At 37.0% G+C, this 23612-nt stretch overlaps 1 protein-coding gene across 6 annotated transcripts in view; it reads left to right on the forward strand.

The window, feature by feature from the left end:
- The window catches only part of LOC106096158 (cyclic AMP response element-binding protein A), a 326488-nt gene extending 305438 nt beyond the window's left edge, over positions 1 to 21050 (forward strand). For all 6 annotated transcript variants that reach the window (XM_059361267.1, XM_013263750.2, XM_013263751.2 and 3 more), the window contains 5 exons: positions 13993 to 14206; positions 16796 to 17463; positions 17533 to 17997; positions 18065 to 18208; positions 18283 to 21050. In XM_059361267.1, coding sequence (XP_059217250.1) covers positions 13993 to 14206; positions 16796 to 17463; positions 17533 to 17997; positions 18065 to 18208; positions 18283 to 18477 — 1686 coding nt within the window. In that variant the 3' untranslated portion in view covers positions 18478 to 21050. The remainder of the gene's footprint in view (positions 1 to 13992; positions 14207 to 16795; positions 17464 to 17532; positions 17998 to 18064; positions 18209 to 18282) is intronic.
- The last annotated feature ends 2562 nt before the right edge of the window (positions 21051 to 23612 follow it).

Genomic DNA, 23612 nt, shown 5'->3' on the forward strand with positions numbered 1-23612 from the left:
AGCGGAGAGTCTCAGTGAGAGGTCGGGTGGCAGCGGCTCTTGCACAATAACTGAGTGCCTACGATGCTCGATGTGACAAGGCGAGTTATTGGTACCTTTAAATAACCAATGGCCACCCTATTCCCGCGGCGATCAGTCCTTTGGACCGTAACGAATTTGCTCATCTACAGGAGCACGACAAAGATCGCCACATCTACATGAAAATGTGGTTACAACAACAACCTTTATAGATCCCGAAGTACGGCTGTATTTTCCATTGGCGTCAAATTATCATACTTTATGTTGTAAGTGTAGGTTGTCATCTGGAGGTAATATAAATAATACGGACAGATTAATAAGCAAATTATATAATTTTGAGAAGTACATACATATATAAATTACCCATAATTTTTTCAATCACTTACTGGATTTCGAAGGTTAAGAGAATGAGGTGATGAAAAGCGTTTTTTTTTTGCTTTCATTTTTATAGCTTTCATCGTCTCTGTGCGGTAGTATTCCAGTTTTTCTGATGATATTCTTTTATATGTCTTTCATTTTCTTCTAAACTACGTCCACAAACAAAACACTTCATGCTTACTTTATTATTTTGTTTAAATAATTGGGAAACAATCCATTTAAAAAATCTCTATGGCTTAACACACGTCCGCATGGTTGAATTTCACTCAGCAACTAATAACAAAACTGACCAGTAACGACTGTACGACATACAATACTGTTGGTGCTGTACGCAAAAAACTGCTGCTTTTTGTTGAATTTGTTGGTGATATGTGTAAAATAAGTGCGAATTATATAATGAAACCCTTTTCATTGATTTGTGGTCCAAAAAATAACTTTCTTATTTGCCCCTGTTGGAGGCCACCGTAGCGCAGGGATTAGAATGGCCGCCTATGAAGCTGTACGCTTGGGTTTGAATCCTGGCGTGATCATCAGAAAAAAATCTCATCGGTGGTTTTCCCCTCCTAATGCTGGCAACATTTGCGAGGTACATAGCCATGTAAAAACCTCTTTCCAAAGAGGTGTCGGCGTGCCGAACATGCGCACGCCGATCGGACTCGGCTATAAAAAGGAGACCCCTTATCATTGAGCTTAAACTTAAAATCGGACTGCACTTATTGACATGTGAGAAGTTTGCCCCTGTTCCTTAATGGAATGTTCATGTGCAAAACATGGAAATTGCCCCTGCTCCTTAGTGGAATGTTTATGAGCAAATTTGCATTTCTTATTTTAAAATGTTCTATTTTCAGATGCATGTTAGTATATCGTATATCATTATTGCAATATTCATACAATTTACTTTTCTCATAGAAAAAATATTTTCATTCCACCAACAAATTTTGTTTCATTCGTTTAATGAAACCATGGAATGAAAAAATTTACAGTAATGTAAATTCATCGCATTAACAAAAAAATTCTTTGTATTAATGAATTTTTCATTGAATTGTTGTGCTATCACTTTCTGTATTCATAAGACTTTCCTTATGTACGTCATATACGTATAGAATGCGGTCTAATCGGCATGTGTTCTCATATGTATTGTATTTTTTTTACAGACAAGTGTCTACATGTATGCTCGATGAAATAAAATCTCGCTTTAATCGAAAGAGTTGCATATATATTCGAAAATGCATTTATCATATTCAATTTTTTGTACGTATCGCTTGATGTCTACAACTTTCAGAGTTGCTATCTTGGAAAATGCATAGTAATAGCAACTTAAGCTTATTTCAGCTTCGACATCTTCAATGCCATAACCGATGCATCAAAAATTCAGTACAAAGTTTGCGATTTATGAAAATGTTATGAAAGTTCGGTCTTCAAATGGGTTTTGTTTTCTGAAACAATGTTAAAACTCAATTTTTTGCGCTCATTTCATTTTATTTGTCCTCTACATTCTTAACCTGGTGGTGTAACTCTTAAATAATAACGGGGTTCTACACCTCCATCTAAAATGCGATGCGATGAGTGGAGAGCAAGGACAGTCGCATAATAATTCCTTAAGCACTTCGGCGAGAATCAGTTTAATTTATGATGAAAGTATGCCTTGGTAAATATTTTTAAAATACTTAATAAAATACAATGTCTTTTGAGATAATTTCGAATATGTATGTTGAGAATTAGAAACCTTTAAAATTTATTCAAAGCATCATCTCTTTACTAGTCTGGCATATAACACTAACTCTACTATTCTAACCGTTGGGTCCATGGCATCTGGATAAGGTAATGGACGCAGCCCAGCATAATTAATAAACAGTTCAAAGCCAAAATGAGCAGTTAACTTTCTTCCTAAGCGCACAAAACAAAGTAGTGCGTCAGACTTAAAAATAAATGAGTTTAGGTCCAAAGTAGAATAACAAAAACAAAAATTAAGGCTGCGTGCGCGCGTGTTTGTGTGTATTGGCTTTTGACAGTCACTTTATGGCCATTAACATGAGTGAGGGATTCTAGGGGCCGATGAGTTTTCGTTTGTTTAGCGCTTAACGCAAATCAACAGCAAAGTTGTGTGCTCAGCAGCATACTTTCGTTTCGGTTCTGTGAAATATCACTGCGTCCAACCTGATTCTTAATGCGTCCCTCCCTCATGCCCCCGTTTATCGCCCTTTGAAGTAGTGAAGTTGTCGGACTATATGCGAGTATGTGAGCAAAAGGGGGTATGTGTGGATGGGGCATTGTCAATGTGTGCCGCAGTCCGTTTTCACGCCTTTTACTTTGTGTTATGTTCCTCTTTCATAAGCGACCCTATTCTTGAATCGTCTGCTTCTTTACGAACTTTCATTCGTTTCTACCACTTGCTGTGCCGCGCTGTGCTGCGCTGCGCTTTTACAAGAATTGCTAATTCTTAACAATATTTGAAAGCGGAGAAAGGTTATCGAACCCACAGTCAACGTAGTTTACTCACGCTCCGCTGCGGCCTAAACATACGAATCTTTCTTTCGCTATTTGTTAGCTTTTCTTATATACACTGTGAAAAATTACCTTGGACTTGTGTAGGCAGATTTTAGGTAATTTGCAATAATGTTTTTATTTGCGAACCGTAGTTAGTACAGTTTGAACATTTAGTGCTCAAAATTTGATACGAATTGGTTAATAACCCATCCGAAAACATCCGCCGAAGTCCATCTACATTGGTTCAGAATTGGATATAGCTCCCACATTGTACTTATATGGTAGGTGTAGGATATTATACAGTCGGCACCGCCCGACTTTTGCCCTTCCTTACTGGTTTTACTTAAAACCAGAGTAACTACTGCACAAATTTTAATAATATTATTTTTTATTACTATTTCATCCTAAGGGTCGCACTGAATAACATCATTGGCCCGTTTTTTGCTTCAACATTTTTTATCTTATAAAAGCAAACGCAAAAAATGTTTGATTTTCACTGCCAAACATTATAACACTATAACACTATTGTGAAATTTTAATGTTATCGAAATTCGATAAAAAAAATCTAAAACTATCTAATTTGGTTTAGTAATCTAAATTTAAACACAATTAAATAGAAGATTGCCTAGTACAACAAAAAATCATTACACTGTCATGTTATGGCATTGACAGTGCTTTGCTGACATATAGAACTAATTCGCAGTGTAGATTCTATGGAGATACTCGTATGTATGTTTTGTTGGTGTAAGTGTTAGTGTTATTTGCGGTAGTTGGAGTGGTGGCCGATGACCATCGTAACACACATCCATAATGAGAAGATGTTAAGAAAGTGGTTGGCCGGACAGACAGACGCTGTTGGTTGGTCGGTCAGTTGCTCAATGAACAAGTTCTCCTTCTTTCTTGGTCATGGCCGTGCTGCACAGTTTTCGGCTTCGACTCTGGCTTTGGCTTTGACTATGGTTATTATGGCTACTGGCTGGACGGACAGTGCCGATCAACTCACACAAAAAAAACGTTTCACTGCAATTATTCATATACAATGGCATGTTGTATCTTTACTTGCAACACATACATACATAATGAGATCCACGCTTACTAATAGCCATACTCCAAAGCTATAGTCTCCTCCATTGGAATACCAGAAACATTACGCATTTGATTTGGCCAAGTTCAGTCGACACGGTATTTGGTCGTTGTCTGACGTTACTGCCACCGCCGCTGCCTACATACGATTATAGTGTTAGCAAAAATATATGTTTACAGTTATTTCTTCTGCTGACCGCTTATGTGTTTGTAACTATTTGGTTAGAATCGTTTGCCCGTTTCTTGGCATCATACACGCCAACACAGACATATCTGTTGGTATTTTGTCGCTCAGATGCGAGAGGCCGAGAGATGTGCAGAGAGCTCTCAAACGGGAGAATGTGAGCCAGGGATGATAATTTTGATACTTTTTAAACATCAAAAGTACCACGGTACCACCGTGAGTCATTTAGTACATTTTCGAAATTAGCCAATTTTCATTATATCTATTCGTAGACTCAGGAAATGAAAGAGCTTAAATTTTATAATTAGCACTAGCATTGCTTATCGGCTTTAGCAAAAATCCATTTATTAAACTTTTCCCTGAATATTATTTATAATATGAATCCAAAAATTCCAACAGAGGATGGAGGTACAACTCCTATGATGATGATGATGATGATGATATTACTTGTAGTAACGGCATTTGCCAGTCACTTGAACAAGTAGAAAATTTAGCTGGATTAAACTTTTGTATGCCCACAAGGATAGATTTTCGGTGAACCTTATACTCACAAAAAGTCAGAGGATTGCTTGGACCTCTGTGAGCCTTTCATGTGAACCGTATGAATGAGCCCTGCACACAAATGCAAATTAAGAAATTGATCAAGTATATGGCGGCTATATCGGAATGTGAGCCTGTGTAGAAAATACTTGGAACATGCCTATCGAAATCCCGACCCATGAGACCATGGTTGGAGGAGATACAGAATGGGCGAATGCAACTAATTTTTCCTTATTTAAAAGTAATCTAATGGAAAATACGCTCTATGTGCCTTCAAGGGGCGACATTTCCTAATTTTCGGGAGCTATCTCAAAATATGGTATGAGTTTAGATTCGGCCATAGGAAGTACCTTATCGATGAACTGAAAACTTGAATCACTGGAAACACTGCACTCATAGACATGAGGAGAGTATTCCCTCTGTTCTTTAAAGGAATTTTCGTGGCCAAATACACTTGCATTATATACAAGCGAAATTGCCTGCACACACAGTACTTTTTATGTCTTTGAACGAATTTCTTTGAGTTATGAGAGGAAGATACTGCCATAAAGAGTCAAAATGGTACCTTTTTACCACAAAAAGTACTCTTTCAACTTGTTTTCAATACCATTTCGCCAACCTCATCTATCATCCCTGATGTCAGCTGGTGTCTGTTATTGTGAGAACGAATGCTAATTTAAGGTTTGCGCGGAAGGTATTCTTGTTTAGAGATTTCGTATGCGAAATGAACGAATATAACAGTTAGCCTCATTATCGAAGACAGCAACAGGTAATTATGTCAATTTCACTGCATTTTCTATTTGTTATCGCCAAAAAAAAGCACACATGCCGGTAAATATCAAACCGCATACACATACACTCAACCAAATTTGTTATTGAAAACAGCAACATTTTTTGCTAAAACAGCAGTTTTTGGCTGCTGAAAATGGGAAAGCAGACATTACTGCTGTTTTAGCAAAGGGCTGCTGCATTATATAACATTTAGGTCAGCTAAATCGGCAAACAAAATCATTATTGAAGACAGCAACAGGTAATATTGTTATCGCCAAAAAAAGCACACATGCCGGTAAATATCAAACCGCATACACATACACTCAACCAAATTTGTTATTCAAAACAGCAAAAATGTTTGCTAAAACAGCAGTTTTTGGCTGCTGAAAATGGGAAAGCAGACATTACTGCTGTTTCAGCAAATATAGGGCTGCTGCATTAGAAAACATTTAGGTCAGCTAAATCAGCAAACAAAATCTATTTTATGTACAAAAATCTGTTGAAAAAAAATGTTATGCTATTTTCTATATTTGCCTGTTACTTATTTTGATTACTTTAGGCTTGTTTTTTAGAAATTTTGTTGGAAGAGATGATTTAAATTTGTGGAATATTGCTGTAACGAATTTCGAAATGTGGCTCAGCTCGCTCACATTTGTTGTTGTTGCTCTTCTAATGTGTACATGACTGACATTAGAAATAAAGAAACATTAACTGAGACACACATTTACTTTTACATTTGTATTTTATTTTTTTTTTTTTCTTCTAACATCCCCTTCATAATTAAGCACCTGTTATTTTCAGCAAACAATAGACTTTACAGCAGTAAGCCTGCTGCTCTGAAATTGCAGAACTACTGCTGTAATAGCAGAACTGCTGCAGAAAAAGCAGAACTACTGCTGTAATATTGTAGTAGCAAAATTAACTACGAATATTCAGCAGACAGTGTTTGCTATTTTCAACAAACTTTTTTCATTGAGGGTGGATAATTGTATTTTTTTTTTTTGTACTTACATCAATTTAAAACAAAATGCCAAAATACAAAATAATAAAATTTTTAAATACGTTATATAACCGCATTCCGATCAATCTTTCCTAGTTCAAGGCCTTTCAAAACGTTTAATCGTATCGTATATTAAGAAATATTATAATTATATATGGCACCAACACATTTGTATACTTTTGGAATTGATAACTCAAATCTATGCTTTTATACGAGTCTATTTGTTTCAGTGATTGTTGGGGTTACACAACAACTATTGAGTTTATTTTTATCTTGTCCGAAAATAACAATACCTTCTATCAGACAGTGCCATCAAAAAAGTTAATCAATATTGAAGACATAGGATTTTGGCAGTAGTGTCGCGCGCCAGTTATCATGCAGACCACATGTACGTGGATCCTTGTTGCAAAGAGATAGATATGCTATACCTTAGGGAGTAGGAAGAGATTTTTAAGGTGTTTTATTTTTCATTTCACTCCATATTATGTTATTTGCCGAAGGGTCTTTTGTAAGGCCAAGAAATTTTTCATTTAAATTCTAGCACAACTTTGGAAAAAAAAATTTACATTAGAAGAAAATTTGTGTTTTCATTTCTTATGGACGAGCTTGAGAATAAGCAACACCCCAATGTCAATACTCTATAACAACAAATTCAAAATTTTCCCAAAAGATAACTAAATTGTGCAAGCAATGCCCAAGTCAACTACTTCAAATCTTATCGCAAATGAAAAAAATACAATAAGTAATTCACAAAATAATATTTAATAATAATAATACTCTGCTTATAAAAAAAATTAAAAAAAAAACCATCTAACGCCATTGCCATGGAATCCATACAAACAATAGATATGTAGGGTATAATTAAAAGGCCCCTTAGTTGCATAGGTAGAATTGATAGAGACCCCCTGTCAGGTGGTACATTTATCTGTTGAAAATTTGATAACTAGGAAAACTTTTAATTGTTAAGCCATTCGCATATAAATTTATGCATATTTCTATGGAAAAATTTATTAGACGAGAACTTAGAGAGCAAAATTATGATACTGATCACATAGTCCTCGCCACGCTATTAAACTTATACCGATGGCGTGTTGTCTGTGATCAAATCCATATTTTGTCTGGAAACTTCTATTCAGTATAGAGTCCTTAACTTTCTGGTGATGTTCATTCTCATGGTAAGATTAGCTCGACACACTCCCCTTTGGGAGAAATAACGTAAACAACATTATCATAATCTAGAAATGTCCATGTCTTCTTGAAATTCGTAATTGCGATAGTGATAGAGATGTTCGCAATTCGACAATTTTGAAGTGCAGCTAATTATGAAGTTGAAAAAGAAATAAAGTACAAATTATTGTTGTTCAACTCGTGAGCACTGATAGTGAAATTATTTCAAAGTTGTATCAATTTACAAAATTGGTTAAATATGTATTATCAGAAATTCACCACAGTGGGGGTTATTGAAATTCAGAGAATAAAACTGTTTTCTCTTTGCAAAAAAATATTAGCAGCTTATACATACAGTATGTTCATAATAATAGAAATGTGCTCCTCTAGAAAACATTTTTTTATTTTTTTTTAATATAACAGTTTTGCGTAAAATGAACTATTAATCAAAATCTCTAAGTTGTATAATATAAAATTATTTTATAAAAGTTACAAAAATTTAAATATTTTATTGAATAATTCTTTTCCCCAAAATTTTCTGTTCAAAATAATAGGAGTATTGATTCATAACCCTATAAATTTAAAGCACAAATGGCACAAAAGTTGAAAATTAATTTACAAACAAGTATTTCTGTGCCTAGAGTAATACCCGGTTTTTTGTCTTCGGCACTACAACGATCCGTGAAGTTCTAATGAGATCTTGCCATCTTTTTTCAGGGTGATCCAGGGTGAGCTTTAAACGGATTTTGTGCCTGGGTTTGCACATTGCGTCCCATAGCTCTTCTGCATTTGGAATACGGTTCTTTGCAATATAATTTCAATGTCTCCCTATAAATGTTGAATAGCATTGACGACAGGAGACTGGTCAGGTTACAGCTTAACCTGAACCCCATGACTGAAAGCACCCCTTGTCAATTTACTATTGGGTTGCCCAAAAAGTAATTGCGGATTTTTTAAAAGAAAGTAAATGCATTTTTAATAAAACTTAGAATGAACTTTAATCAAATATATAATTGTCATTTTGTTCGATAACCTTTTGCCATCTTTCTGGCAAATTTAGTATTCCACGCTCATAGAACTTCTGGCCTTTATCTGCAAAAAACTGAACCAAGTGCGATTTTATAGCCTCATCATTGCCGAAAGTTTTACCATTTAAGGAGTTCTGCAAAGATCGAAATAAATGGTAGTCTGATGGTGCAAGGTCAGGGCTATATGGTGGATGCATCAAAAGTTCCCAGCCAAGCTCACTCAGTTTTTGGCGAGTGACCAAAGATGTGTGTGGCCTAGCGTTGTCCTGGTGGAATATGACACCTTTACGATTGACCAATTCTGGTCGCTTCTCCTTGATGGCTGTATTCAATTTGTCCAATTGTTGACAGTAAACATTCGAATTAATCGTTTGGTTCCTTGGAACCAAACGAATCGGAAAGCACTCATTTATGTGTGAGAATTTGGCCTTCTCGGTTCCTGGTGGTAATGTTCTTCTTTAGGGAAATGTTCTCATTAGGGGAGGGATGGCACCTCAGACATTTAGACTCAAATATTGATATCAAATTCGTGCTGCACTTCCAAATCCCTTTAATTTGAGCCCCATATTGCCATGGCCGGTAAATATGAACCGTTTGGAGGGTGTTTTGGGACTGGAGCGGCCACCGGCACTTTGCACTAAAAATAGATATCAAATTCGATCTTTATTCCCAACGGAAATGAAGTTCAGTTAAGGGGATGCTTTAGGGCGTACCCCAAAACACTTGGCTCCAAAATTGGATATCAAATTCGTTTTCTACTCTCAAATACCTTTCATTTGAGTCCCATATAGCCATGGTCGGCTAATATGCCCATTTGGGGGTGGGCGACCTCCCATAACTTGGACCTAATGTTTTATGCCACATTTGTAATCTACTGCCTAATACTTTTCATTTGAGTCCCATATTGACATGAACATGAACTTCGAATTTATCTGTTTAGAGGAGTTTTGGGGTTGGGGGCCCGCTGGGTACTTGGAACCAAATTTGAATACCATATTCGCTTTCTGCACCCTATTACCTTTCATTTGATTTCCTTATTGTGCCCATCGTGACCACCTATACTTCGATCTGATTTTGTATTCCAGATTCAAAATCTACTCCTCATTACTCATATTGAAATGAACGTCCAATATGTCTGTTTGGGGGGTACTTAGACTCAAATTTTAATACCATATTCGTATTCTACTCTCCAATACCTTTCTTTTGTTACCTATACTGTCCGGATCTGTCCACTTTTGATTTTGGGTTGTGTGTTTTTGGCATAAAGAGGGGGCTCCGTCCGCCTTCCGATACCGAAAAATTATATAGCCAATGTTTCCTTCCCGACCAACCTACACAATATGCGAAAATTTCGAGAAAATCGGTTCTGCCGTCAATACGGAACAAACAAACCGAGTCCCATATATCCGTGATTGGCTAATTTGCCCATTTTGGGCATTTTTGTGGGGGTGGGGTGACCCCCTATATGTCGACATGAATTTGTATGCCAGATTCGTTATCTACTTCCGCATACTTTTCATTTGATACCAATTTGTCCTTATCGGGATTATTTATATTTGGGATAACGGTGGAGGGTCCGCCCTCTTCCGTTATGAATAAATTATAAAGCCTATTCCTACTTCCTGACTATATTCTTAATCTACTCCCGAATACTTTTCATTTGAGTCTCATATTATCATGATCGTCAAAAAAACCTATTTTAATGGGTTTTGGGGCTGGGGCGACCCCCCAGCTTCTTGGACCCAACTTTTATTACTCTACTCTTGAATACCTTTTATTTGAATCCCATATTGTCCCGATCGGTCCACTTTTATTTTTAGGTAGTACTTTCAAGGAAATCGGTTCATCCATTTTTAAGTCTATACGGAACAAACAAACAATTTCTTCATTCTGTTTGTAACTCATCGAAAAATTCCTTTGAGACCCCATAAAATATATATATATTCTTGATCGTCATGTCATTTCAAGTCGATCTAGCCATGTCCGTCCGTCTGTCTGTCGAAAGCACGCTAACTTCGGAAGGAGTAAAGCTAGCCGCCTGAAATTTTGCTCGAATACTTCTTATTAGTGTAGGTCGGTTGGGATTGTAAATGGGCCATATCGGTCCATGTTTTGATATAGCTGCCTTATAAACTGATCTTGGATCTTGGCTTCTTGAGCCACTAGAGAGAGCAATTCTTATCCGATTTGGCTGACATTTTGCAAGAGGTGTTTTGTTATGACTTCCTACAACTGTAACAAATACGGTTTTAATAGGTACATAACTTTATATAGCTGCCATATAAACGGACCTTGGATTTTGACTTCTTGAGCATCTAGAGGTCCCAATTATTACCGGGAAAAGAACTCGACAAATGCGATCCATGGTGGAGGGTGTATAAGATTCGGCCCGGCCGAACTTTGCATGCTTTTACTTGTTTGTTTCTATAAACTATATGAAAAATCCGCAATTACTTTTGGGCAACCCAATACTAATATTCAGCAGACAATGTTACCAGTTTCAGCAAACTTTATACAAACATAGGTATCAGAAGAAAAGTAAACGCGCACTCATAGAAAAAAGTTTGCTGAAACTGGTAACATTGTCTGCTGAATATTAGTATTGGGTTGCCCAAAAAGTAATTGCGGATTTTTCATATAGTCGACGTTGACAAATTTTTTCACAGCTTGTGACTCTGTAATTGCATTCTTTCTTCTGTCAGTTATCAGCTGTTACTTTTAGCTTGCTTTAAAAAAAGTGTAAAAAAGTATATTTGATTAAAGTTCATTCTAAGATTTATTAAAAATGCATTTACTTTCTTTTAAAAATCCGCAATTACTTTTTGGGCAACCCAATAGTAGTTAATTTTGCTGATCTGTTGTTCGCTGAATAAGACTGCTGCTTAGTTATTAATGGGATGTTAGAAGAAAGAAAAAATAAGACACATATGTAAATGCCAGTCGTGTGCACATTACTAGAGCATTAACAAAAATGCGAGCTAGATCAGCCACATTTCGAAATGCATACCAACGAATGGATCAGGTAGCTTCTTTACAACAATTTTTTTTTTCAGCAGACTTGTGTACTCAAAATAGTTGATATCGTTAGTTGAAATAACAGTGAGAAATGTTTGCTGATACAGTAGCCCTATGTTTGCTGAAACAGCAGTAAGGTCTGCTTTCCCCTTTTCAGCTGACAAAAACTGCTGTTTAAGCAAAAATTTTTGCTGTTTGGAATAACATATGTGGTTGAGTGTGACAAGCATGTTCACATTAGCAGAACATGCGAGCTAGCTCAGCCACATTCCGAAATGTATACCAATAGATGGATCAGGTAGCTTCTTTGCAATAATATTCCACAAAGTAAATCATCGCTTCGAACATCATGTCTAAGAAAATTCTAAAAAATACCTTAAGTAATCAAAACAAGTAACAGACAACCATAAAAAGTAGACTTGTGTATTCAAAACAGCAGATTTTGTTGGTTGATATAGCAGTAAGAAATGTTTGCTAATGCAGCAGCCTTATGTTTGCTGTAACAGCAGTAAGGTCTGCTTTCCCCTTTTCAGCTGAGGGGCGAGGTTGAGTGCGTACTTCTAACAACATTTCAACTCTTGTCACGAAGGTTTTTAGTGGACCCCAACATAATGCTTTAGACATTCTCCCCCCTACATAAGATTACATTTAAATGGCAGCCAGTTGTATTTAAGGCTCTGCCTTTTTGGGTACAAAAATAGGGTCCCGTTAGTTGTCGTAAAACCTATAACAATCTTATTTTTTAGTTTTGCACGACCACAAAACTCAAATGTCCTTTCATGAGGGCAGAATTTCAATTTCAGTAACAATAAGGAAAGTCTTTATTTAAGATACATTATTTTCAAAAATTTTACAGTTATACACCGGTATTCAAAAACTTAATGAAGCTTTTAAATAAAACTGTTAAAAAAGGACATCTGTCAAATAAATCCTTAAGGTTTGTGAATACCAGTGTTCCAGTTTGTTTTGAACCGATCCTATTATGTCCCTTGGAGACCACCGTTAGCGCAGAGGTTAGCATGTCCGCCTATGACACTGAATGCCTGGGTTCGAATCCTGGCGAGACCATCGGAAAAATTTTCACCGGTGGTTTTGTGAGGTACTAAACCATGTAAAACTTCTATCCAAAGAGGAGTCGTACTGCGGCACGCCGTTCGGACTCGGCTATAAAAAGGAGGCCCCTTATAATTGATATGTGCGAGGGTTTGCCCCTGTGCCTTAGTGGAATGGTCATGGGTAAAATTTGCAATATTTCATATGTCTTGGTAAGATAGTGCAGCAATTTGATTTTTCTACTCAACTCTGTACGCCATTTTGTGGCTTAAGGCCGGTACTATATTCGCTTTTCGCGATTATTTTTCGCCGATTACTTTTTTTAGTTAATAGATTTTAAAGCAAAAAACTTGCTGATTTGGTTCAGTAGGACATTCCCTCATTCCTTTTGGCTAAATTTCAATAAAATTGTTATTTTCGTTATGTTTCAAAAAAGTAGTCGCGAAAAAAGGGATTCTCAACGGTGAAAAACGAACATAGTACCAGCCATTAGTCGGTAGTGGGCTTTACCCGCAGTGCTGTGCTTTTGTGTGCAATTCCGAACAAAGGTTTTTTTTTGGTCTATGGCTAGAAAAATGTGGTATAACAGAGGAACATATTTACAACATGTCACTGTAACATTCAGTTATTCGCTCGTCACTGCTTTGTTCAACTCAATTGCATTTGTGCGATTTAGACAAACTTCAAGATGCCCATATAATTTAGATCAATATGGCTTACATTTACAGTTTGTATGCACAATCAAATGCGCACACAACACAGGTATATCGTTTTGTACGGCGTACGATCAAAAATCTGTATCACAGTGAGGCAAAGACGCAGCAAGCGTCTCACGTAAATATAAATAAATAAGACTTTGTGGGGCTTCGGGAGAAACTCCCAGCAATTGAGCAGATAAGATATAGAAAATAGACTACAACACCACTGGCACACACTTAATTGATGATATACTTAATGGGAAATGCTACAAAATATGACTTTGAAAATAATGAACAAAATAAAAACAAACATTTCAAAGCCCTCTGCTGGTGTCTGTAACTGCCGCAGCGAAGGGAGTATTAAATAATACCTTGTAAAAATGAAAATAATTCCCGTATTATTTGCGAATATAAGTCTGTGTAGATTTATTGCTCTGGTAGACATGCATGTGCAGAAACGTATCTTAAACAACTCAATTAGTGGGCACAATGCAAAAATTGAATGCCTAGATCTAAGTTGGAATGTGTGAAGTACAATTGCTTGCTACAACTATCATTTGTCCATTTCAGACCGACTCGCTCAAACTATCGACCGATAGTGATATGCACGATTGGTTTCTGGAGCGGGATGTAAAGGACGCGGCTGTCATACTCAACGACAAGTTAATATCGGACGCCCTGCTAAATGGCACACTACCCATCAAGTCCGAACATTCATACAGTCTCAACAGTGATGGCGACTCCCTGCCAGATTCCCCACACAGTCTGCACACAAAAATGGATGGTAAGTTGCAACACTATTTTCTCGGTCTCTAGGCATCGACTTGCGATAGTCATTATAAGACTTGTTTTCCAAAGAAAATGCATGAACACCTAGCGAGCTTCTCTCTACTCCCGCAGCCACATACAGACGACCCTTCTGAATTCCTTAACTGGGCACATCACAAATGTCGACTCTTTGCTGTTGCGTTTCATTGTACAATTGTTTGGGGTTTCGTTGAAAAATATTTATTGAAAATATCCATTTGGAATTGTTGCTTAAAACAATGATGAGACAGCAACTGTTAACGGTTAAGTCAATACGACATAAATTTAATATTAGCACAAGTGTGCAGCACTAGAATGACGCGTGTTTGAGTTAAAATAAAAAGACAAAAAAGCTGCTGACTGACAACAACGCCAATGGCAACAATATTTCTGAATCCCATATGTACCTCCCCACATACGCGTACAATGCAAATACGTACAAGTGTATGCGCCTCTTCTTTTCTTTCTACAAAATAGCAAATGTATGTATCCACATTGACATCAGCTTCTGGATACGGATGCGGCGAAGTCAGAATAAAAGCTACCTGATTTTTTCCTTAATTACATTTTGTCTTAAATACTTACATTTTTGTTTTTTTTTTATCTGAATTGAAAAAGCAGCAACAGTCTCTGACACAGATTGTGTTGCCGATTGAAATGGAAATGATTTTGTACGTAGTTTTAGCAAAAAACAACGCCACCTCAATACAAAACTGAAAGAGAAGCAGAAATGCCCAATTCTTGACTTAAGCAAACGGTTTATTTTGTTGTTGCGCTTATATCTATTCTTAATTTAGCACATTGTACGGCGACTAAGCATTATTTATCCATTTCATCAAGAACGTAAGAGGGAAAAAACAACCCGAAAATTAAACATGTTTTAATGGTCAGATCTAGGTTAAAAAAACACAGTTTTCAATTCTGTTTAAGAATTAAATCCAAGAAAACTATGCGATTCCAAGGAATTAATACAAGTTTTCCAGCACTTATATTGCCAAGCCACTTGCCTTCTCCTTGTACGAGGGATGCCTTTTATATTTTGGGATTGGACAACCCTTATGTTGCAATACGTACCCAGAACTTAAGATTCATCTCGCCCAAAAAATGGAATTGAATCGTGAACATTTTCGTGCGATGGTTTCTTACAATTTTCGACGAGCAATCTGACAAAACACGAGCAATTGTTCAGATTTTCCCGTGGACTTTCCGAAACTGTTTGGAATTCAAACATGTTCCCATTCCCTGGTCCCATTCTTTGGTCAATTTCGAATGTTCCTTTAGAGTTTTGTCCCGAAATTGTCACGAAAATCTAACAAAACATCGCAAATATCTGAGCAATTTCAAAAATTCCCTCAGAATTTCCTTAGAGTTTTCTTACGAATTCTTAGAGAATTCGTAACGCAACTCTGATGCTGATTCCGAATTTCCCCTGACAAAACTTTCAGAATTCGTGTTAACCGTCCATACAACTTTCGTTATGATTTCGCAAAAAATTGGGAATCAAAATCGAAAACTTGTGCAGAGATTCTGTCCGAATCCGTAACGAACTGAGCAAAAATTGCTCACTGGGTATATTATGTGCACTTTATTTGTTAAATATATCTACATATAGATATAGAATATAATACATGTTGAACATAGGGCGATTACGAATTCCGGTACCGGGCGCGTCCAAAGGTTGCGGATAGTGGACAATTAGCGGTATCGAGCGGAGAGTCTCAGTGAGAGGCCGGGCAGTACCGGCTCTTGTACAAATACTGAGTGCCTATGATGCCCGATATGACAAGGCGGGTTATTCGTGCCTTTAAATAAACGATGACCACACTGTTCCCTTGTTCACCTACAGGAGCTTGACGAGGATCGCCACCTCCGCATGAAAATGTGGTTACAACAACAACTCATACAGCTCCCATATAAACCGACCTCCCGAATTAACCTCTGGAACTTCTAGAACGCCAAATTCTTATCCAATTTGGGTGCAATTCAGCTCAATGACTTCTGCTATGACCACCAATATTCGTACCAAGTATGGCCTGATTCAGTCCAAACCAAACTGATATAGGTCTCATATAAATTGATCTCCCGAATGTTCTTCTTGAGCACCTAGAGTGCGCAATTCTTACCCGATTTAGCTGATATTTGGCAGTATTCGCACCAAGTACAGTCAGACTCAGTCCATAGCCTGACATAGGTCCCATAAAATCTATTTCTCAATTTGACTTCTTGAGCAACTCCGGAAAGCAATTCATTTCTATTCATTGCCTATCTACCTGATAGGACAAATTGTGCTAAAAACTTGCCAAATGTGATCCATAGTGAGGGGTCTATAAGATCCGGCCCGGCCAACCTTAGCACCCTTTTACATTTTTTTATAGACCACTTACCTATAAATTTTGTGTGTTAATTCGTATCTTGTTCTATGTAATTTATAAGTAAAATTATTATTTATTTTTCATTGAAGTTGTTTCAACTGAGTAGAAACATTTTTTTTTTATATATATTTCAACATAAATAATCCGTACGTCTTTTGCTTGCCTAACCGTTATCTTGTCTATATTTCCTACAGATATGGAAGATGAATGCTATCCTGCCATATCATTGAAAACCGCTACCAGCAACGTACGAGGTCTTGGCAATGCAACCATAGACCCCAAATGTTTGACAATTACATCCTGCTCGTCAATTTCGCACAACAGTCATGTGGGGACAGGAGGTCCAACACTGAACCCCATGGTATCGGCAGGTTCAAGTTTGTGCAGTCAATCTAATCCCACCTTATCCTCGAACAACAGCATGAGTACAATGTATGGTGGTATCTGTAAAATGGCCAGCACACCCATAACACTCAACCTTCGGAGTCTGGAGGCGTGCCAGAGTTTCAGCAGTGTTGGCACATGCGCAGATACTAAACAATTGACGAGCAAACAACCCGCCTCACAGTTAGAGCAACATCAACCATATCTACCTCAGGACGAGCTTGCTGCTGCCATGATGGACAACGACTGTGCGTCCAGCACATCATCGAGAGATGGCAGCCAATCACCCGATATTTGCTCAGACATTGAAATTGACGAGTCCTGCATTAAGAACGAGCCCATGTCACCCGATTCCAGTTGCCCCGGCAGTCCAGAAATGGCCGATGTGGCCAATAGTAACAATGGTAATGGCACCCTGAGTTTAACAATGGCCAATATGGCAGCCTTCACAAACTCAGATCTCGTGTTTGAACACAAGGTAAGATTGTGGCCTCTAGCTGCTTCCTTGCTAAGCTATAAACGTAACATTTTTTTTTTAAATTACTAGGATGGTTGCCTACAACTTACACCGTCTTCGCAAAACCTGCTCAAGTCTCAACAAATAATCCTCAGCTCCGCACAAAATGTCATCATCCCTAAATTTACCATCAAATCGGAAGGAGCATCTGCCACTGGCGGTACATTTGTCACAACTAGCCCCGCAATAACAAAAACTTACGGCCTGCCATTAACTCCGCCTTCATCACTGTCCAGTGATGGTTCAGAGGGTAATCTCACGCCGGAGCACATGCTTTCACCCCAATCACCCACCTCTTCAGGCACTGTTAGAACCACAACAACAATTAATCAACCGACAAGTGGAATTCTAACGGTCACTTCAATAAGACGCAACACCAACAGCTCTGCATCGTCCACAACCTCCAGCTCAAGTTCCAATGTAAGCATGGGACGACACGCAACTGGAGGTACAACCCGCCAACCCATACACACACCTTTGATTAGCTCACAGCCGGTAAGTTAAACAAAAATCGCCATTGGCAGAGGTAAATGCAAATGTTCCCATGTCTCATGCTTTGCAGAAGGGATCTACAGGCACACTTTTGTTAACCGAAGAAGAAAAACGTACCTTATTAGCCGAAGGTTATCCCATTCCGCAAAAGCTTCCTCTAACCAAAGCCGAAGAAAAATCGTTGAAGAAAATTCGACGAAAAATTAAAAATAAGGTAAGCTAGACAACTGAGCGAGACGTTGTCATAAAACGTATCCTCTAAACGACGGTACAATGTCTTTCTTTCAGATTTCCGCCCAGGAGAGTAGACGTAAGAAAAAGGAATACATGGATCAATTGGAACGCAAAGTGGAGATCCTAGTTAATGAGAACAGCGATTACAAAAAACGTGTCAAATCTTTGGAAGATTCCAATGCCGGTCTACTAAGTCAATTGCACAAATTACAGGCTATTGTAAACAAACACAACCTCAAGAAGTCTTAAAGACGCATTCGAAGCCTAGCAACTAGGAATCAACAAAAAATACAACAATCCACTAAGCAACTTTGTAAGGAAACATTCCAGACCACCCGCCCCCACATCCTCTTCTCTTTTACTTCTTCCATATTGGCTCTCACAACAAAGAAACTCTAACATTCCTGCACACATTCCACACCAATGGATGTGTGCATGTGCGCACCTATGTTGGTAGTTCTTTAGAATTTAATTTTATTTTACGTTCTTGTTGCATCTACTTAAGTTAATAATAGAATTTCGGTTAAGCTCCTAAAATGAATGTTAAATTATAGTTTAACTGCCTCGCTACATGCCAATTACCACGCCTAGAAGTTAAGTTCAGCTACCAAGTCTTCGTCGTTGGCGATAAATTCGTCGTTTCACTACAAGAGATCATTGATTCTGGCTTTGTGAAGAGTCGAAAGAAACAGAATAACGCTATGTTTTAATAATGTTATTCGTTTTTTTTTTGGGGGGGGGGGTGAAAATGAATGCACCACATGTTGGGAGAGTATCTCGATGACCAACTCTGGCCAAAGTTTGCCATGCGGCATATGGCTTTACTAGTTACATTCCGACGTTTTAGACCCGTTGAATAACACCCACCACCGCCACCGCCACCATCACCACACCGATAAAAGTATGTCCATTTGGAAATTATTAACGAATTAAAGTGAACGTTTTCTCCGAGCCACTAAGAATTGTTTTCTCTAAGCTTACTTTGTACATAGTTTTAATGGGTTCATACTTAACTATTTTTAAGTTATTAGAACAGCCAAATCTGACGAACACTCTTGAGACTGCCAAATCCGGAAAACACACACACACACACACACACACAGAAAACTGTACAAAACAGGGGGAAGTTGTACAAAAGCCGAATAAGAATTATTCCGAGCCCCAACAACACGTTGGCTTGAGTGACTAACGGGGCTCGAAGAGTTACGCCTATGAGGCTTAAAAGCTTTATTGTTTTTGTTAATAGGAATTGTTATGTAAAAAAAATAAATTATTGTATTGTTTGTATTGGTTTTTCGAGTTGTCTCAAGAAGTTGCCAAAATTAATTCGCCAAGGTCGAGCCGGGAGAAGTACATATGTATGTATATTCGTGACACAACAACTCTTCTATCTATCCACCCACACCCACACACACACACACACATGAAACTTGTCTTCTGTCTTTAATAAAAAAAAATATTACCTAGGTTAATGTTATGTCTAGCCCTATGTAAAAAATGTACTCTAAGTAAGCCGTAGCATGTTGATTTAGTTAAACCTAAGAATTTATTACATTTAATCACACCAAGAATCGAAGCAAATTGTTTAATAGTCAAATTGTAGTTGCCCGTTTCATCGATGATATTTTATTTTTTATACTAATTTGTAATATCTTGTAACTTTGTTAACGTTGTGTAAGTGTTGTGAGTCGAGCGAGCGAGTTTTTGTTTCGTGTATCAAACATCCAAGCAATGCAATGCCCGCTTTAATTTATTGCATTCCATACTAATTAGAAACACTACCTACCTACCTACCTACCTACCTGCCACTGTGTAGGTATGTTGTAAGGCTCTCTGTAAGTAGTTTCCGCCTAATCGAAGTCATTGTTTTAAGCCAATTTTTGTTTTCATTTTAGAAGAATTTATATTAAATTTTTTTGTATGTGTATTGCTTTAGCAAAATGTTTTGTTTGGTTGGGTCCAAAGCTTATACTGAGTAGTACCGCCATCATATGGGGCCTTTTTCAATCTTCCGTCGATTTTTGTTTTTTTTTTTTTTTTGTAATCTGTGGTCAGAGACCGTCTTACACACAAAGAAAAACAATAAGAACGAAAAAAAAATACCTAGTAACGTACCTAGTTAATTTGACACTTGATATTCGTCGTTTCTTTGTATAAAATGAAATTGAAAATTGAATTGTTTATAAAACCTAATGTGCAATTTATTATTTTTTATTTTTTTTTTTTTTTGTTTTTTACTATTATTTTTTTCTTAGATGAAATTTACTTGCAAGACGTTGTTTTTACGCTATTTTATTTAATGAAACATCAAAAATACAATAAAAACGCATTCCGCGCGTAATAATTATTATTTTTTCTTGTTTTCTGCAAAACGAGGCGCAATATTTTTTATAAAAATTTTACATATTATTTTTGAGGAACATCGTATACATGTGTATACTACACACATGTGCATGTGCGTACACACTTTTATACTACATATACTATAAATAATTACATTCGTACACAATACTTGTATGTATTCACACATATAGAAAATATTTATTTTTTTTTATTATCTTTGCTCACCACATTACATATTTAAGAAAACTGTTCTCTTATCTTGTAATGGAAAATAAAGCAGAAACAAAACCGAGCAACATAAATTATTGCAAGATGAAAATGTACATAGAAAACATAGTGTATTTTCGATGATAGCATATACAGCCCGTACGAGAAGTACATATACACAAAACATAAATCATGTAAATGAATAAAAAAATACGATAAATACATACCCAAATATATACATACATAATAAAATATTATAAAATAAAGTGCAATTGAGAAATATTTCAATGATTGAAAACAGCAAACAAATGAGCCAAAGTCTTTCTGCTTTTTTGTGTACGAAATTAAACTAAGCCCTACTCACAGGAGGTTGCAGCCGAGAGGTGTTATTGTGGCATTTAAAGAAAAATACCATTTTCTGGGATAATCAATCGGAAGAAGAAGGTATTCCGTTAATAATGAACGATATCGTTGTGGAAAGGACAATATCCTTTCCATGCAATTTCCTTCACCAAATCGGCCAAAGTGGCCGTTTTCGTTTCAGTTTCACATACAAGAAGATTTTAAATCTTATAATTATAGTATGTGACTTTTGTTGTTATAATAAGATTGGTACAATAGTTGATTTAATAATAAAATTTGTGTTGATATTGAAATTCGGCCGGGCCGAACTTTGGATACCCACCAACTCGTATATATACGTAAACCACCCCATAGCAGCTATATCCAAATATGTTCCGATTTGGACCAAATATGTTCCGATTTGGGCCAAATATGGTCCGATTTGGGTCAAATACTAATAAGCACAATTGTTTAAAAGAAAATATTGATCTTCCTAGTAGCTAAAACTAAACCGATCTTAACCATATACAACACAGATCTCGAAAAGCATAACATAAGTCACTGTGTCCAATTTCAGTGAAATCGCATTATAAATGCGCATTTTACGGGGCCAAGACTTTAAATCCAGATATTGGTCTAGATGGCAGCTATATCCAAATCTGGACCGATTTGGGCCAAGTTGCAGAAAAACGTCGAAAAGTCTAACACAAATCACTGTCCCAAACTTCTGTGGCCCCAAAAACTTGTGTATCGAGAGATCAGTCTTATGGCAGCTATATGCAAATCTGAACCGATCTGAGCCAAATTGAAGAAGAATGTCGAAGGGCGCAACACAACTCACTGTCCCAAGTTCCGGCAAACTCGGACAACAAATGCGCTTTTTATGGCTCTAACAACTAATATATCGAGAGATCGGTCTATATAGCAGCTATATTCAAATTTGAGCCAAGTTGCAGAAAAATGTCGAAGAGCCTGATACAACGACATCGGACAGTAAATGAGCCTTTTATGGGCTCAAAACCTTAAATAGAGATTTCGGTCTATATGGCAGCTAAACCCAAGTCTGGACCGATCTGTGGTTTTTATGGGCCTAAGACCCTTAATTGGCGGATCCGTTTATATGACGGCTATATCCAAATCTGGACCGATTTGTTCCAAATTGAAGAGGGATGTCGAAGCGCCTAACACAACTCACTGTCCAAAATTTCAGCAAAATCGGATAATAAATGTGGCTTTTATGGGTCTAAGACCCTAAATCGGCGGATCGGTCTATATGGGGGCTATATCGAGATATAGTCCGATATAGCCCATCTTCGAACTTAACCTGCTTATGGACAAAAAAAAAAAAAAAAGAATCAGCTCAATACCTCTATTTTTAAAGACTGTAGCGTGAGTTCAACAGCCAGACGGACGGACATGGCTAGATCGATAAGAATTAGATAAGATGATTAAAGTAACCAAATTAATAAATAAATTTCCTGTCACATATAGACAATTTTGTACATAAATACAAGTAAACAAAATTATTAGAAATAATCATATAAAGCTTTCTTAAAAGCATTTGCGTTGCCAATAAATTGAATATGAGGAGGCAGAGAGTTCCAAAGACGAATAGTATTGTAGAAAAATTGCCACTCAGATTGGGTACTAATGCAATTCTTCGTGTCTAAGTTTGGCGTGAAGATTTTCAGGAGTTCTGTTGTACACTAACTTATGTATCATTATCAAGTATTAAGCGTTTTTGTAAAAACTCAAATGCGATACCAATCTACTTTTTTGTAAAAGATGAAACACTTGCATATCTCTTTAGACCATAGACATATCTTATTATCGCGTTATGTGACATATCCAACCGATTTCTGCTTCTCGAGTCACATTAGCTAAACAACTCACAGCCATATAGGAGTATAGGTACAAGAAGTGATTTCGCTAAATGCGATCTGATGTTCTGTGGTGTGTATAAATGTGTTTTATAGTGTTCTTAACATTTCGAAGATTTTGCCTGTCGTTGATATGATATGGTCCTTCCATATTAGTGTTTGATTAATAATAACACCAAGATTTTTTGCTTTACATACCAGTTTGATTGCGTTATTTCCAATTTGCAAAGGGTATTCACACACCACTTCCTGGCAGCGGTTTGAAAAAATAATGAACTTTGATTTGTTTGGATTTATGTGCAGTTTGTTTTCCATAGTCCACATGTTGATATTTCTTAAGTCGGTTTTTAGCTTCTCAATTCCATGACTTAGTTCTGTTTTTGAGCAATTCAGATAAAGTTGTACATCGTCTGCATAGATTTGGATATTTGAATGTGTCAGCCTGATTGGCAGTTCATTTATATACATACAAAACAGAAGCCTGCTTTGAGGAACTCCCTGCTTTGTATGCAATGGTGTGGAAACGCGATTTCCTACAACGACAGACTGGACGCGATCCCGTAGTTAGTTAGATATTAGCTTGGTTGCAGTGCTTGAAAAGTTGAAAAAAGG

This window comes from Stomoxys calcitrans, chromosome 1, assembly GCF_963082655.1.
Source record: "Stomoxys calcitrans chromosome 1, idStoCalc2.1, whole genome shotgun sequence".
Lineage (NCBI taxonomy): Eukaryota > Metazoa > Arthropoda > Insecta > Diptera > Muscidae > Stomoxys > Stomoxys calcitrans.